At 40.1% G+C, this 17,163-nt stretch overlaps 1 protein-coding gene across 2 annotated transcripts in view; it reads left to right on the forward strand.

The window, feature by feature from the left end:
• hspa12a (heat shock protein 12A) overlaps positions 1-17,163 on the forward strand; it is a 62,800-nt gene that overhangs the window by 26,058 nt on the left and 19,579 nt on the right. Inside the window, exons 2-6 of one of the 2 annotated variants that reach the window (XM_042502091.1) lie at positions 10,145-10,221; positions 11,615-11,742; positions 13,720-13,906; positions 14,954-15,058; positions 16,959-17,075. In XM_042502091.1, coding sequence (XP_042358025.1) covers positions 10,145-10,221; positions 11,615-11,742; positions 13,720-13,906; positions 14,954-15,058; positions 16,959-17,075 — 614 coding nt within the window. The remainder of the gene's footprint in view (positions 1-10,144; positions 10,222-11,614; positions 11,743-13,719; positions 13,907-14,953; positions 15,059-16,958; positions 17,076-17,163) is intronic. The other variant, XM_042502092.1, reaches the window with a different exon arrangement.

Genomic DNA, 17,163 nt, shown 5'->3' on the forward strand with positions numbered 1-17,163 from the left:
TCAGCAATTTTCTGATGTTTTCCAGATCCAACTAGTCCCACAGTTTTTATTGGATTGACTTCAAAATTTATAAATCATATCTTTAGGAGGGGGCAAGGTTAGTTGCGACCTGTTTTTGATTTTGTATAACAATGTGGAAGTTATGGGGCCCAGAAGTTTATGTCTCACCACCAAACAGGAAGTAGTTTCTTATCTCAGTTGTACATGATCCAATCTGCATCAAACTTCACATGTTTGATGAGAGTCCCGCTCTGAACACATCTATATGACAGCTGTATGCGATTGTGAGACCTATTGGCGCAGGAAAGACAAAGTTTTACACTAAGAGGTCCTGCTCCTAGCAGGTTGACTTGATTGATTTTAAAATGGTGTCAAAAAATCATTAACATGCTAGTGATGATGGAAAATGAATATTTAGCAGTTTTGTTGAATGGCATTTCCGTTCCGCGAATTTTGATGTTGCAACATGACAACAAAAACTGTCATAACTTGACCCCAGATGGTCAGATCTTAACAAAATTTCACACATTTGATGAGAGTCCAGGCCTGAAGACACCTGCAGTGGAATTTTAAATCACAGTCATAGCGCCACCTAGTGGTCACAGGAAGTTGCTTTTTTTACACTTTGATGTTTCCCCTAGACCAGGTTAACCCCAGCGACCTCATATTTTATCATAATACTGCAAAGACTTTCATGATATACTGGAAAAATACTTTTGTGATTTCGTCACATGCTGTTGCCATGGTAACACACTATTTGCCATAAAATAGAAAGCACTTTATGAGGGGCAAGGCATGCACAAAAACGCACCGAATTTTTTTAGATCCATCAGAAATCAGACTCTGAGTCAGCCCGGCCACAGTGTTGAAAAGAAACCTGGCATTGTTTTTATTTTCCTCAATTAATGATGAGTAATAGTTTGCACTGGCATGGCGAAGGGCTCTCTATACATTTTAAGACTGTCCTGCCAGATTAAACAGTGCTCTTCCAGGTTGGTTGAATGCCAATTTCTTTCAAATTTTCGTGATATAAGGGTTTAACCATGGAGCTAATTTTCTCTGTTTCATTATTTCTTCTTAAAAGGTGCAACAGAGTCGAGAGTTGATCGCAGTGAGCCAGTAGCACTATCAACAAGACAATCAATGTGAGAGTGACTTAAATTAGTAAAAGCATTCTCAGTCACATTGAGACATGGTAATGAGTTCAGTGCAGAAGGAATCAATTCCTATGTAGCTACGGCACCATCGGACAGACATCTAGTATAGTAACTCTTGCTGAGAGGTGTGTAATCAAGTAGCAACAAATCGAAAGTTATTAATTAATGGTCTGACAGAGCGGGATTCTCAGGGAAGACTATTAAGTCTTCAATTACGATGCTGTATGCAAGGACAAGATCTAGGGTGTTGTTGAAGCATTGGGTGGGTTTACGTACACACTGACTGAAGTCAGCTGAATCCAAAACCGTGGAAAAATGCAACACTGAGACTATTATTATTAATATCCACGTGAATGTTAAAAATTACCAACGATAATAACTTGTCTGATTTAAGCAGAAAACTTGACCTAAACTCTGAGAATTCGGATAAAAATTCGGAGTATGGGCCAGGGCTGCAGTAAACTATAACAAATAGAATGGGCTGGAGAGTTTTCCAGAATGGGTGAGAAAGACTAAGAAACTTCCTCCTCGGCTAGTGGCTCGAGCAATGTGAGTATTTACGTATATGACCAGGGGGAGTGGACCCATTCAGGCTAACATAATCATTAGGACACAGCCATGTCTCAGTGAGACAGAATAAATCGATGTGATTATCTGACATTAAATCACTGACTAAACTAGCTTTAGATGATAAGGATCTGATGTTCAAAAGTCTGCATTTAATTCCAGTAGTGTTATTTTTCAGTAGATTTTCTGGTGCAACTCCCCTCTTGTTTATTTTTGATTTAAACAATTTAAGTGGTCGGGGGACAGACACCATTTTTATTACACAATGGGTGTGTGACTGTGCTAGAGAAGGTCCCAGAGAAGCGTGTCAGACTGCAACTCTGCCCCCTGGTCCCAACTCTGGATTGTCATGGCTTTGAGCCTCTAATAAACTCAACCAGATTCCTAGAGAGGAAAGCGGCTCCATTCAAAGTGGGATGGATGCCATCCCTCTTTATAATACCAGCTTTTCCCCAGAAAGAATGCCAATTATCTACGAAGCCCACATCAATTTACTGTACACCACCTTGACAGCCAGCGGATGAATGATGACCTGCGGCTAACCATGTCATCATTGCTCAGATTGGGGAGGGGTCCAGAGAATTAGTGTCTGACGTCGTTTTTGCAAACACACACACTGACTCTATGTTCATATTTGTGTAGCTATCTCCGATTGGCGTAGTCGGGTGTCATTACTGCTGACGTGAATAACAATCTTACCAAATCTACGCTTAGCCTTAGCCAGCAGCTTTAAATTTGACTCGAAGTCGCCTGCTCTGGCCACAGGGATGCATTTGACTGTGGCCGCTGGGGTCAGTAACTTCACGTTTCAAAAAACAGAGCTACCAAATACCAAAGTTGTGTCCTCAGCGGATGTGTCGCTGAGCGGGGAAGAACTTATTTGAAACATGAAGGGGGGGGGGGGGGGGGGGCCCGGTGAACAGTGGGGTTTGGTTGTTACTATGCTTTGCTCTGACAGTCACCCAGCCTATTGACTGCACAGGGGTTGCCGGAGGACGGCTAGCACAGGCTTCGCTATGTTGGTCCGCACTGGCTACAGGGGGCTTGCTAACTACCGCAGCTACAGTGGGTGTTTCACGGTGCGGAGGCGTGCTTCCAGAACGCTAAGCCTCGCCTCCAATGCAGCAAATAAACTACACTTACACAAGTAACATATTGCTAAAGGAGGCAGAGGGGTAATGAAACATCTGACACACCAAGCAGAAGAGAGCAGAAGAGGGAGAAGAGAAGGGAGAAGCCATTGCTAACCAGAGCTAAAGTAGCTAACGAGCTAACAGTGAGTGAATGTCTATGTGATTAAAAAGGAAAAACCCCTGCGAGGAGAAGACAGCGAGTGAGTGTTTGTGTAAAACTTGAGTGAGTTTACCACAGGCAGGTAATAAGCAGCCGGAGTAAGGAGCAAGTTAGAGGATTAGCTGGGAATGATTGGTAACACGTTTACAGCAGTACGTCAGCACATCAGTTGGCCCAGAAACCTGTGTCTACTGCAGAGTCATTTGACCCAGGTGTGAATGCCGAATATACGCATTCTGATTGCATTAACAGGTTAACAGGGTTTTTGTGCAGTGTTAAAGATGCTAAAGAGAGTGGCAAGCAGAGGCTGAGGGAATGTGCTGCATGCAGCTTTACAATTGTTTTGTGTTGGAGTTTGTGATACTCCAAATTCTAAATATTGACAGAAAGATTTTCATTTTTATTGTAAATGAATATCGCTTCCAAAAATTGTTTATCGGTCTTATAAACTACTAATAATCATTATCAGCCCTGAAAAACCAAGTTGTTCGACCCCGAGAAAGCTGTATTGACAGAGGTCTATGAAAACTTTACAGTGGTTCCGTCTTTTGCTGTATCTCTCACTAATTCAGTTTCTCTTTCAAACCATGCAGACTCATTTAGATCAGTGTTTTAGTGCTGCTTAGGTGGAGATGGACGTTAATTGGTAGTGTGTCATTGCAATTAAGGAGCTATAAGGAGCGTGTTCACCTGGGTATTGTGTATCCATCAATACTGACTGGAGCTGGAAGCGATAAAAACCTGCATCTGCTGCAGACTCATCTGACCTAGGTGTAAATATAGATTTTACACTTTATCATTGCATTAAAAAGCCAGATGTTAGTGGGTGTTCGTGGGTTTCTTGTGCAGTGGAAACAAGAAATTAGTAACAAATGGGTCATGGTTAGGTTAACAAGCTAAGTTTCTCAACCAAAAAAAGCAAGGACTGTCCCTGTACAAATTACAGTAATACAAAGCAGGGTCCACGTATATTTGTTTTTGTGGATTGTTCAAGAATTCAAGGCCTTGACTGTACACGCTTTTGATTGGTTTGACTTTATCTCTTATTATGTTTTTATTGAATTAACAGTCATATTGAAGGATTGAAGTTGTAGATAAACAGTTGCCTCTCTACGCACAGCTGCCTGTTTCAAAACTTGCTAATGAAATTCCTTATTGTATGGAGGTAAACAAACTGAGCTACTTCAATAAGAAAGAACGCCTCAGCAACACAGCACTTGAGATAGTATTTACTACAAGAGCAATCACTTTACTTCTCTAATCCTAATTTGATTTGTATAGCAATTGTTGGGAATAAAAACTCAAGGTTCTAAAGGTGGTTTTGGGAGTGGGCTGCTGGGACCGTGGAGAGATGGGCTGGATGGTGCCTGATGGAGTCTAGCCACAGGTGGTCCGTAATTCTGCACCATAATTGCCTGGCAAAGTGTATTATGGGTCTTCAGACCACTCATCCACTCCGTAGGGGTGGACAAGAGAAAAGGCTGAGCGAGGTGGAAAATAGGATGGGTAACATGATGTCCTGCCGTGAGACAATTCTGCCAGACACTTACAGTACGTCAATGGAGTATTATTATTGTGTGCGTTCAAAGAACACTTTCTGCGAAGGCCATTAAGGCAGACTAATGAAAATGATGGTAGCATTTGGAGAGATAATCTCCAATTCAATTGAAATGTCATTGTGTTTTAAAGACAGGTGCAACAGACGTTTGCTGTTTGAATCGTGGCAATATTGTAAAGGTGTGCAGCTCTGCACCAGGAAAGGGGTCATCTTTTCATTCTCGGGCATTTGCAGCCTGAGACTTTCCACACTTGTGCTGCTGACCGACAACTATGTGTGATTTTTTTTTTTTTTTTTTTATTTTAAAAATTAAAATGTCAAATATTCACTGGGTTCGTCCCTTGATTAAGATGATTCACTGCTTTCCTTATAATATCTGCTAGTAAATGGAATATTTTGGATGTTTGGATCGTAGAGTAGGATACAAATGTAATCACCCAAGTATCTACTATGGAACAATATTTTATAAGTATCCTCATTCAACAGTCATATGATATTTTACAGAAATGCACATGCAGCGGTATTATTTTGTATTGTCAAACAAATTTGCACTCCACCAATGAAGTTACATACATAACAAAACTTAGGCTATGTTTAGGCAAGTGAAGTTACTTCGGTTAGTTTTAAGGAAAAGAAACATGGTAAGGAGGTACCTTAAAATGACTCAAAATTCAACACCTGTCTCCTGGCAGTGTTAATTTTGACAGCTATTTTTAGATTTAGGTCGCATTCACACCTGAGCTGTTTGGTCCGCTTTGAACAGAGCAGAGTTCGTTTCTAAGGATAGTCTGGTTTATTTGGGGTGGTGTAAAAGCTCAATCAAACTTGGTGCGGACAAAACAAGCAAACTCTGTTCCGTTAAACATAGGTCTCTGTCTGCTTCCAAGTGAACCCTGGTGCGGATCATTTGTGGTGTGAATGAAAATTAAGCTACCACAGGACTTTATGATAGGAGAAATGTGATTTTAGTAGGATTTCTACAGCTGAACCAATAATAAATCCACCTGCTGATCATGAAATATTTTTGTCATCAGTGTCACTGCAGGGCTCACTCCGTCAGCCCTGTTGTGACCGCTTTCCTCTCTAGGAATCTGGTCGAGTTTCGTCATATGATGATGTGATTTGTCTTCTATAATGTGTGAGCATAACAACGATGCAATTATGATTTCGCACCCAAAGTGGCCCTGATAATGTGATCGATGTGCAGTCTAAAGCCTCATTCCCACTGCACAAAGAACCCACTAACACCCGCTAACATCAGGCTTTTTAATGTAATGGGAATGTGCACAATCTGCATTCACACTTGGGTAAAAAGACTCTGCAGTAGACACGCGTTTTTATCGCCTCCGGCTCCGATCAGCATTGATGAGCACTCAACACCCAAGTGAACGTGGTAATTTCAAGGGGGACTTAAAAAGTAAGAAATAAATAATGTGAAGAAACCACTGAATACTTTTCAAAGACTTCTGCTTCTGCTGCTGTCTACTGTTTACCTGTTCTCCTGCCTGTTTGTGACGTCACACCAACTCCCCAACAAGACAACCTGCACACGCACACACACACACACACGCCAGCTGACAGAAAGTCCAACTAGCTCTCAAGCGATAAATGTGGCAGTGGGAATACAGACATTCAGCAGGCTTAACCATGTTTAAAAAACCTACGTGCACCCACTAATTGTGGTGGGAATGAGGTATAATAAAGCCGCCTAATAATGCTTGCAGTCAGTTTCATAATTTCTTCAAGAGCTCGCGAAACCAAAGAACATAAATATAAACTCTCTATAAGCATTAAAGTGCTGCATGAACTTCTGTCAATCACAAAAACTGTCTTATCAACAGTCACCTGTCAGTAGAACCCCATGTTTGCTCCTCTCGGTTTATTTGACAAAGTGAAGCCTAAACCAAACCAACTTGAATTGCAACAATGTTTCAGTTTCACCCCCACCAATTGAACCGAGTCCCCAAACTATTATCTATAAAAATGACTTTAGTCTTAGTCTTGAGACAAAAACACAGTTTTAGTCACATTTTAGTAATTTTCATCCTTCATAGCTTTCATCTAGTTGTACTCAACCAAAACTCAAACTTAAATTCACATTCTAGTCAACTTTTAGTCATGACTTTTTATTAAGATGTTTTTTTTTTCTATTTTTATGAATCCAGTTAGGCTAACACACATTATTTTATCAACAGCAAAGACTGTATGAACATGGGAAAAAACCTAGTAAGTATTTGGCACGCCTACTTAACCAGAAACAAAACTCCAACACCATAGCAGGTGTTAGGGACGCTGAAGGGAAGATACATTTTGTCCCTATATAAATCGGGAAAAAAAAGCACCAAAGAGGAACTTGACAAATTCTTTTCAAAAATTAAATTACCAACATTGACAGTAGATCAGAAGAATACATAAGGGAAACCAGTTCAGGAGAGAGAAATATTAGAGGCAATTGCCTTAATGCACAGTGGGAAAGCTCCGGGCCCAGACGGGTTTCCAGTGGAATGGTTTAAGGCGTTTAAGAATAGGCTCCCCTCTTACCTAGCTAGGACCTTTGATTACAGCTTTAACACTGCCCATAGCTTGCCGGACACAATGTCACTAGCCAACATATGCTTGATTAAAAAAAAAAAAAAACAAGGATACTGAAGACTCTGCGTCTTACAGGCCTGTATCACTCATAAATGAAGATGCAAAAATCTTGGCTGAGGTTTTAACTTTGAGACGTGAACCGCTGATCACAATACTGGTAAAACCTGATCAAACAGGCTTCATTAAGGGAAGAACTCCTTTAACAATATTAGGAGGCTTTTAAACGTAATACAGCAAGCTAGTGATAAAGATATACAGGGCTTGGTAGTATCTCTCAATTAATTAAAAGCCTTTGATAGGGTTGAATGTCCCTTCCTTTTTTACACTATGGAGAGATTTAATGTAGGTGGCGACTTTATTGTTTGGGTGAAATTATTGTGTCGGTCCCTTAAACCAGCCGTCATCACTAACTACTACTGCTCAGATTCTTTTCCACTGAAACGTGGAACCCGCCAGGGATGTCCGCTGAGCCCCCTTTTGTTCGCACTGGATATTGAGCCCCTAGCAGAGCTCATCAGAACCAAGGTAGCAATCAGGGGCTTTGACGTTGGAGACACTTCACATATTTCTCTTTACGCAGACGACATCCTGCTATACTTAGCTGAGATAGATACTTCCATTCCATGTCTACTGGAGTGTTCACAAGAATTTGGAAGTTTCAAGTTTTAAGGTGAACTTATCCAAAACAGAAGCCATGGCCATTGGGGCTATGGCAGGCTTTTCTCTGCCTTGTGGCTTTCCCTTCCACTGCTCACCTAAGAAAATAATATACCTAGGAATAAGAATTGGTCCCTTTCTTAAAAAAATTGTTAGGCTCAATCTCAAGCCAATTGTAACACACATTAAGGAAGACCTTTATAGGTGGGGAACCATACCTGTCTCCTGGCTAGGGAGGATAAGTGTGCTCAAAATGAATATATTACCTAGGCTGTTGTACCCCCTACAAATGCTGCCAAACTCAATTCCCAACAGTTTTTTTCATGAATCAAGACAAAATGTTTACACAGTTTATTTGGCAGGGTAAAAGGGTTAGAATGAAAATAAGTAAACTGCAGAGAAGTAAAGACCAAGGGGGGCTAGGAGTCCCAAATATGCGGCTTTATTGTTGGGCTACCCAAATACGATACCTATATGAATGGGTGAACCCAGATGTTACAAATACATGGATTGATTCCATATCAATCCATGTATTTGTAACATCTGGGTAGGCCTCCAATAACTGAGGCCTACTGACACTAAAGGAATGTCCCTTTGTAAACTACAAGAAGGTGAAACTGGAGGTTCAAAATAACTTAATTGTCCTCCTGTTATCCTGAGCTGTAAAAGTGATAGAGAGACCCAATTTAATATACTACACAGACTTGGTACTTTTTAGGATACTTTCCTTGGAAAGGCTAACCTCTACCCTTCGGGGCAATTTTGAGGGTTTCATTAAAATATGGGAGCAAGACCCCGCTGGACTGGACTTTGCTTGACCTACATGGGAACTCACCACAGCATATTCCAACAATATGAATGTAACCATACCAATTTGGTGGATTTGTGTTTTTTTGTTGGGTTTCTTTTTTTGGTTTTTAATCTACTTTTAATCTACTTGTTTTGTTTTTGTTGTGTTTTGTTTGTCTTATGTGCATGAGATATAACTCCTGCTGTCTTTTGTTTGTGTTCTGTTAAGGTCGTCTAAAGTTCACACATGGGAATGTGAACATGTGCAATTGCTAGCAGAACATCAACATCAATAAATAAAATTATAAAAAAAACGAAAAACTAAATTTTCAGCTATCAGAGAAAAGTTCAGGCTGCTCACATACAGCACTGCTCCTCTCACAGATAACAGAGGCTCCTACATGCCTGTTAAACACCATCAGACCATAAACTTTCTCTACACACAGTCTGAATCAGAGTGTAGTCCTACAGGGAGCAACAGATCAATAATAATAATAATAATAATGATAAGTTAATTTATATAAAAAATGTTATAAAAAAATACAGCACAGAAGAACATTTAGAATCTGTGGTTGAGACAAAACAGTACAATGCAAGACTCAAAACTTGCATTTTTAAAAAATGTATTTTTATTTGAATTGATGCAGATTGAGCCACTGGTCTTCACATTAGCGGCTCAATCTGCATCAATTATATAATATCATCTTGAAAGCGCTGAGGATGTTAAACTCTTGATCAGCCAACTCATAGGTGATGGTGTAGGGCACGATGACATCTGCCCACAGGGTCATGACAGCATTCCTGTCCTCCTCAGTTAACATTTCATGTGTATTTATATATGTTATACATATGTAACATAATCTTATAGAATAGTTTGATATTGATATTAATATATAGAATATCCTTCAAAAACGCACACACAACATTGCTTATATCATACGAATTAGCATCCCGCTAATGATGTTACATCCTTAATGTACAGTTATTTCTATGGTTAGGGTTAGGAAGAGAAACACAGTTAGGATGTACCATAAATGACTATAAATTCACTCACAGTTCACAGGGTTCTGAACATGTGTCTCCAGGGGAAAGTCTGAATATTTGTGACCCATCCACCACCCCAACCTGCCTCCCGACAAGACCACTCAGGACTGCTAGTGTCATTACTCCCGTCAGCACATTGGTCATGTGACTGCAGCCTGACAAAATATGTGGATTATGTATACATTTAGTATTGCTTTTCACAGAAAAACGTATCAACAGTTTGTGAAAACAGCCTGACATATAATAAATATACTATCAGAAACTAATTTTATTATTTTTCATATCTCTGCAGTTATTGTTATACCCGGAGGAACTGCTGTCACACCAATGTTTATTCCGTTCAAAAACAACAAATAATTTTGTGAACAAATAATTGACTAGTCATTGACATAATACACCCTGGACTTTGTCAAACATCATTTCCAGAAAAAGACATTGTCATGCAGAATGAATGAATGCATGAATATGTTTCTGTCTTCCTCTACAGATGCAATGGCTAATCCCTCTCCTGCAAAGAGTATGGGAGACCCTGGAATCACCCCGCTGTCTCCCTCACACACTCAGGTGTGTATAATCTCTGCACATGTGCTCATTTCTCTGAGTATTGTAACTCTGTACCCATTATGCTAACTAATGGACTGTATATTGACTGTACTTGTATAGTGCTTTTCTAGTCTTATTGACTGCTCAAAGCACTTTCACACTAAATTGAAACATTCGCCTGTTCACACACACATTCACACACTGATGGCTGAGGCTAACGTACAAGTTACCACCTGCTACTCAAAAATTCACACCCACTCACACTCCGATGACACGGCATCGGGAACAATTTGGAGTTCAGTATCTTGCCCAAGGATACTTTGACATGTTGTCCAGAGGAGCTGGGGATCAAACCACTGACCTTCCGATTAGAGGACAACCCGCTCTACATCTGAGCCACATACTAGAGTCCGTTATGGATGTAACAGTACACAGACATCACCGTTCGGATAGTACTTTGGTGCAACAGGATAAAAACAATTTAAAAGGGTGTGTTTCTTTTTATTTATTTTGTACAGACAGAGAGACAGTGCAAGCGTCAAAGACAGACAAAATCTTCCTGCAGGGGACTGATGTAGCTCTTTGGCAACTTTGGCAAACTGTTTTCATTATTAAATAAATACTCTGGATTACACTGTATATGAATAAGCAGTTTTCCAAAAGGCTGTATAACAGAAAAATGTGGGGTTTTTTTTCTGCTTTGAAATAGAAATCTTTTTTTATTTTTCCCGTCCATGATCTGCACATCAGTGTGGTGCTACTGAATGCACATTAGCAACGGATGCACAATATATGTTGGGACAATAAATTAGCAGAATAGCAAAACAGCAGAAGCACTTGCTTACCTTCTATGCTAGCCCAAAGAAAGTGTATGGCCTGTCTGCTCTTTCCGCTAGCTATTCATTGTTTCCTGTCTTCACTATGTTTCCTGCATAACAATGTTAGAGGAGCACAGCGGGAGGATCAGACTGGGTCACTGCAGCACCACACAGTGACAGGACACAACAAAATGCAGGAGGAACATCCTCTATGACCCAGCCATGCCTCCGCCCCTCTGCAGATCTCTAGATAGGCATGCAGGAAGAAGTTGTACATATTTCAGTGATGTTGTGTGTGTTTATGATACTACTTGCTTTTTTGAAATGATTGATGTTATGATACGATAGGATAGGATAGGATACGGTACGGTACAATACACTTTATTGTTGCCATAGGGGAAATTTATCTTGGATTCAGTGCTGCAAAGATAATGTCTCCAACGATACAACAAAAACCATAGTCACACCATGACATTACATTGGATCCATGTTATCCTCCACTGATGGCTTGTGAATTGTTGCTGTTGATGACTGTTGGACTGTGAATGCATCTCTTACAGCCTAACCCTGTCAAACTGTGTGCTCTCTCTGTACAGCAGAACGACACAGACCAGGTACCGTCAGGGCCGTCCTTCGTAGTTGTGGTTGCTATTGACTTTGGCACCACATCCAGCGGTTATGCTTATGCCTTCACGAAGGAGCCAGAGTGTATTCACACCATGAGGTAGGACAGCACTGCAATGTAGGCACTCACAGTTGAGAGGTGTGGGGGTGGGCTGAAGCCACATCAACACGTGTACGTGGCATACCCTCTCTTAAGACAGTTAAAAAAGGCAGTGCAATCAAAATGGCTATGTTTTAATGAATTGGTCAAATCAAAAGACAACAGATTTGTTTTTAAATGGATGAAAATGTGCTTTCACCATCACTGCACAGTGAGGGGTCTGACATGAATATTTTATTTTCTGCCAAAATTAGAACATCTTTGTTTTTGGGCTTTTTTGTTTAATTTGAGAGGTCTGACATGAAAATTTTATTTTCTGCCAAAATTAGAACAGCTTTGTTTTGTTTTGGGTTTTTTTGTGTGTAATTTGAGAGATAACTGTACACTTTCATTTCTCTGTGGGTGGGTCTTGGTTTGGAAAATCTGGTGTCATGCATCTGGGGCTCAATCAAGATGGAGCAACATTTAAATAAAAAACTCAATAAGTTGACATGATGTTAGAAAAAGGTCAAATCATTGTGTTAATTTCTCAAAATGAGACCAAAACACACAGATTATTTGATGGAAGCTATTATGTCATGTAAACACCTGGATAGTAACTGGACCTGGCGTTCTGCATGTGCTCCTAGTTGCAACACAGGCCTCTCTCCGAGGGGGAAAGTTTTCTACAAAGCAGACAAGCCATTTTCTTTTAAATGTCAGCACTGAGGAGGGACTTGTGTTTGTAATTTTGGCTCAGGTGAGGGACATACAATGTGAAAAGGTGGTATTTTGTATTTATTTTATATTAAAAAGTCACACCCCAGCCAGCCACCTCCTCTGATAAATAAAGTATAAACATATTTATCCACTAAAAAATCATCACTTAAAGTGTACACTATATTTGAACATCTGCTCCTCTTTAGCTTCCACAGCAGCTCATGAAGGCAGCAGAAGAGCAACAGCTTCGCTCTTCAGTGGAGTAAAATGAGTAAAATTTTTCTTAGTGGAGTCAGGTGTTTTTGATAGAAAACTTCAAGTCCTGTCTTACAGCAAGGTAAAGCAGGGAAAATATTGTAAATTTAGTGTAGGCTACACTTAAACTGACACAAATTTTTTTTAAATGGCTTAAAACTAACCAATGAAGGCAGATTTTGCTCAGCGCTGTTCGATTATATGTTCATGATGCGGCGGTTTTCTACCCCAAAGTTACTATAAATATACAGTTAAGCCTAATCGAGCTATAACTGTAGCTCCACTAAACTGTGCATGGAAACGCATTGTCTGATGTTAGCTAGTGTCTTTGGTCTCTGTCAAATAAACCTCATCAAACCAAAACCTCACAGTCTTTATGAAGCAGAACTGAATACCATAAACTGTGGTTTAACTTTAATTGTAGCTTTTTTTAGTCATTCATGCTCAATATCAGTATGTTTTTCTTTAGCAGTGACTTCTAGTGAACAGAAATGCCACGGGACAAAACAGGAGCAACAGCAAATAACAATAATTGTTATTTCAGATGTAAGAAATACTCCATCAACCCTTTTTTTCTTATTCTGTTCCGTTTATTTTTTTCAGATCCCTAAATTAGGTCCTCTTCACATCAGGCACTCTTAGTGTCCTCCATAATCCCATCATACATTTCTCCCAAGGAACAGAGATACCGCTAATAATAGCTGACCTCCATTTGTACAGAAATACTGTGGCAGCTTAATTAGCTTGCACGAGAAGTTAATGTGACTTTTCTGACACAATATACTGGCTGATTTAAGCCTGAAATGACTGTTTACAGGTAAATTGTGAATGTTAAAAAAATGATATAGATTGACTCTTCATTATGCATATGGCTCATAATAGACGCCTAAGTGCATGTTCAACTGATGAAAAGTGTGAAAAGTCAACTGTTTCACCTACAAAATGATCCCGATGGGATGCCATAGGTCTATATTGGATGAAATAGTTCTATGGAACATGTACTGATAACTGATGTCCTCCCAGGCGTTGGGAAGGTGGAGACCCTGGTGTGTCCAATCAGAAGACTCCAACCACCATCCTGCTGACTCCAGACAGGAAGTTCCACAGTTTTGGCTACGCGGCACGTGACTTCTACCATGACCTGGACCCCAGCGAGTCCAAACACTGGCTCTATTTAGAAAAATTCAAAATGAAGCTCCACACCACTGCAGTACGTATACAAACAGAGTGTACACACACAGTGAGTGCACGCACAGCAGTTCTCCAGGTTACAGCAACACAAGGACACTCCATCTTCATCACTCAACCTCTCACCTTGCCTGATGTCATGTATTGTGATTGGGCTTGTGCAGCATGTAATATTTCATACCTTCATACCTTCCAGGAATTTCACTGGGGTGTACGGTGTATACTTCGTTAACTCATCGTAAGAAACACTTCATTCAAACTCGACAGAAAGTAAATCAAACTCTTCCAAACCATCTTGGTTACTCTTGTAAGTAATCTAGTTAGTATGTCCACTGTTCCAACAATTACCAGCTCTGGTTTGGTCCTATTAAATCCTTAATTCACCAAGTTAGATGTAAAAAACATGCTGTTATTCCCCACAGTCTCTCTGCCTGCTGGCTGTTTACAGTCCTGTAACTTTTCCCTCCACCACTAGGTGTTGCTGTGTCCTTCAGCTCAGCTGCCTGCTCTACCAGTAGAGACTGCAGAATGAGTTCTGGTGGTTCATGCTGTGCACTGCATACAATAAGTTTAATAGAAACAGGAGTGCCTGTATTTATGAGGGCAGTGAAAACATACCGTCAGGATTTCTAAACACCCTGGTATACCGTAATACTGTGATACCACCCAAGCTTAATTGTGGTGCAGTTTGTTGAGGCTGAGCTGATACTGCAGCACACTGCTGACTGTCTGCTTTCATATGGGAGGCATGTCTGCCAGAGGCTGTTGGCTCAGGTCCTTTACTGCCCATAATTTTCAGCAGGACATGATGTGGAGGATGGTGTTACCATCAGCAGTATCCCTCTCTGTCTGCTGTGGTGTTTTAATACATACAGTAGATTCTTACCTCATATTATCCCCTGGGGAAAATTTGCAAGTCACAGCAGCAATGCAGAAATGAACCAGGTACAAAGACCTGCAGACCTCATATCCCCTGTATTCATGAAAAATGAGTCCTACTCTTCTTCTGCAGTGTTTTGATTTTATATCCTTCATTCAACTCTAACTTTGACATCTTATCTTTGATCAGAATCTGTCCATCGACACAGACCTCCACGCAGCCAATGGGAAACGAGTGAAAGCTCTGGACATCTTTGCATATGCATTGGCCTTCTTTAAGGAGCAGGCACTGAAGGTAACATCCCCTTTGTCACGGATCTTCTGTTGTATCACACACACAGCGCATGTTTCATTTTGTACATTTTGTATCTACACTGGGTAGAAGTTTGGCTTAATTCCAGCATGAACCCTGAAGCCAAAGTTCAGTTTGTTCCCATGACTTATTTTAAATATACGAGTATTCAGAATTACCTTCTCTGAGTAGTGTAGGTGGAACTTTGGAACATCATTAACAGCTCAGAAAGGATGAAGAGCAACGTAAACGCATCAGGAATAAAACTTTTTTAAAAACTTTAATGTTTATTGTGTTGTAGTTTGTATATAAACCACAAGTTTCATTCATACCAACCCTTTGAAAACCTGGATCGACATCAGTTTCTTCATTTCTACATTTGGATGCCTTTCACAAAAGTTTAGTCCTTTGACATAAGTTTATTTCATTTGAAAACATGGCGAGAAAGACAATGAGTAACTTTGCAACAAATGTCCTGCAAATTACAAGAAATTAGGACAAGGCAACAAGAAAATGAACCAAGATTTAGTAAAAAAGTGAAAATAAATAAGAGAGAAAGACTGAAAGAGAAAAGTTGATAAATAATGATAAAAATTAACTAATTATAATTATTTGTTTAAAGTTACTTACATTTACATTGCATCACCTTTGTCAAGCCATTTCCCTTTTTAAACATTTTTTTTCCTTTTTTGTTTGCTAATTTCTAGGTAATTTTCTTGTAACTTTTTACCAATTCATTGCCTCTTTTGGTTAGTTTCTTGTAAAGTTGCTCATTTCCCCCCCACTATATTTTTGAAAGAGATTATATGAATTTGTATAGGTTTCAAAGCATTAACTAATGACTTTCGTTCCACGTTGAGAGAAAGAAAAACGAAACGTACTGTCTTACTGTCTAAAACGTAAACAAGCATAAAAAAGTAAAAGCCCAACAGTCATGGTCACAGATTGTACAGTTTTCAAAGAAAGGTATATATATATGTTTATACATCCAAAAGCCAAAAGTTTTTTCCCCTTTGTCGCACAACATCTGTCTCCTCCGCTTGCTATCAAAAAATTTTTCTCAGTCTAAGCTGAGAGGTCATTTTTTTCATAGTATAAATCTCTCTTAAAATTTCTAACCAGTTTTCTGCAGTAGGGGTTTAGTCTTGTACCAGTTCCTTCTTTTGATCAAGAACATCTTGGTCAAATATCTATCATAGTCCATAACACATTCTTTCATCCATAATCGCTTGACCAGGGGTACACCCTGGACAGGTCGCCAGACTGACACATATAGACAGACAACCAGTCACACTTGGCGTTAGAGTCACCAATTAACTTGACATGCATGTCTTTGGACTGTGGGAGGAAGCTGGAGACCCCGGAGAGAACCCTCGCAGACACGGGGAGAACATGCAAACTCAACACAGAACGGCACCTCAAGGTCCGAACTTTGCCCCAACCTGGATTGGAACCGGGGACCCTCTTGCTGCGTGGCGTCAGTGCAACCACTACACCACCGAGCTGCCCGTCCATAACACAGTCATTTATATTTACAAAGTACACACCTCTGCATTCCATAGGTATTGCTTATACAGAATGTCTTTAATTGTAGCATTCACACCTTCCCAGAACTGGTGTAACTGATTGTTATGAACCAGTTTGTTCACTTTTTATTTGAAGTGTTATGAAGTAGCGGGTTAAGTCTGTCAATTCAGTCTACCTCCATGTCTTTTAACTTGCATCACAGTTCCTTAGATTCTAGTAAAGAACTGAAATAACCTTGAATCTTGTCCTGCTGTATGTCTGCATCATTACATCAATCAGTCCATTTACGGGTTTTGAATTCTGTATTTCCTTCACAAAAGAATCCTGCAACGGTAGAAATCTGACAGTTGGTTGTGTTTGACTTATCCTGGTGCAGGAGCTGAGTGATCAGACAGGTGGTGAGTTCGACAACAATGATGTGAGATGGGTGATCACTGTCCCTGCCATCTGGAAAATGCCTGCTAAGCAGTTCATGAGAGAGGCTGCTTATAAGGTAGGCTGAGAGGCTCCACTGACATTTGTTTCCAGTCTTGCATCTCTAGTCAGAACACAATCGGTTTGCAAATCTTGAAGGAATCTGT

This window comes from Plectropomus leopardus, chromosome 15 (genome assembly GCF_008729295.1).
Source record: "Plectropomus leopardus isolate mb chromosome 15, YSFRI_Pleo_2.0, whole genome shotgun sequence".
NCBI lineage: Eukaryota > Metazoa > Chordata > Actinopteri > Perciformes > Serranidae > Plectropomus > Plectropomus leopardus.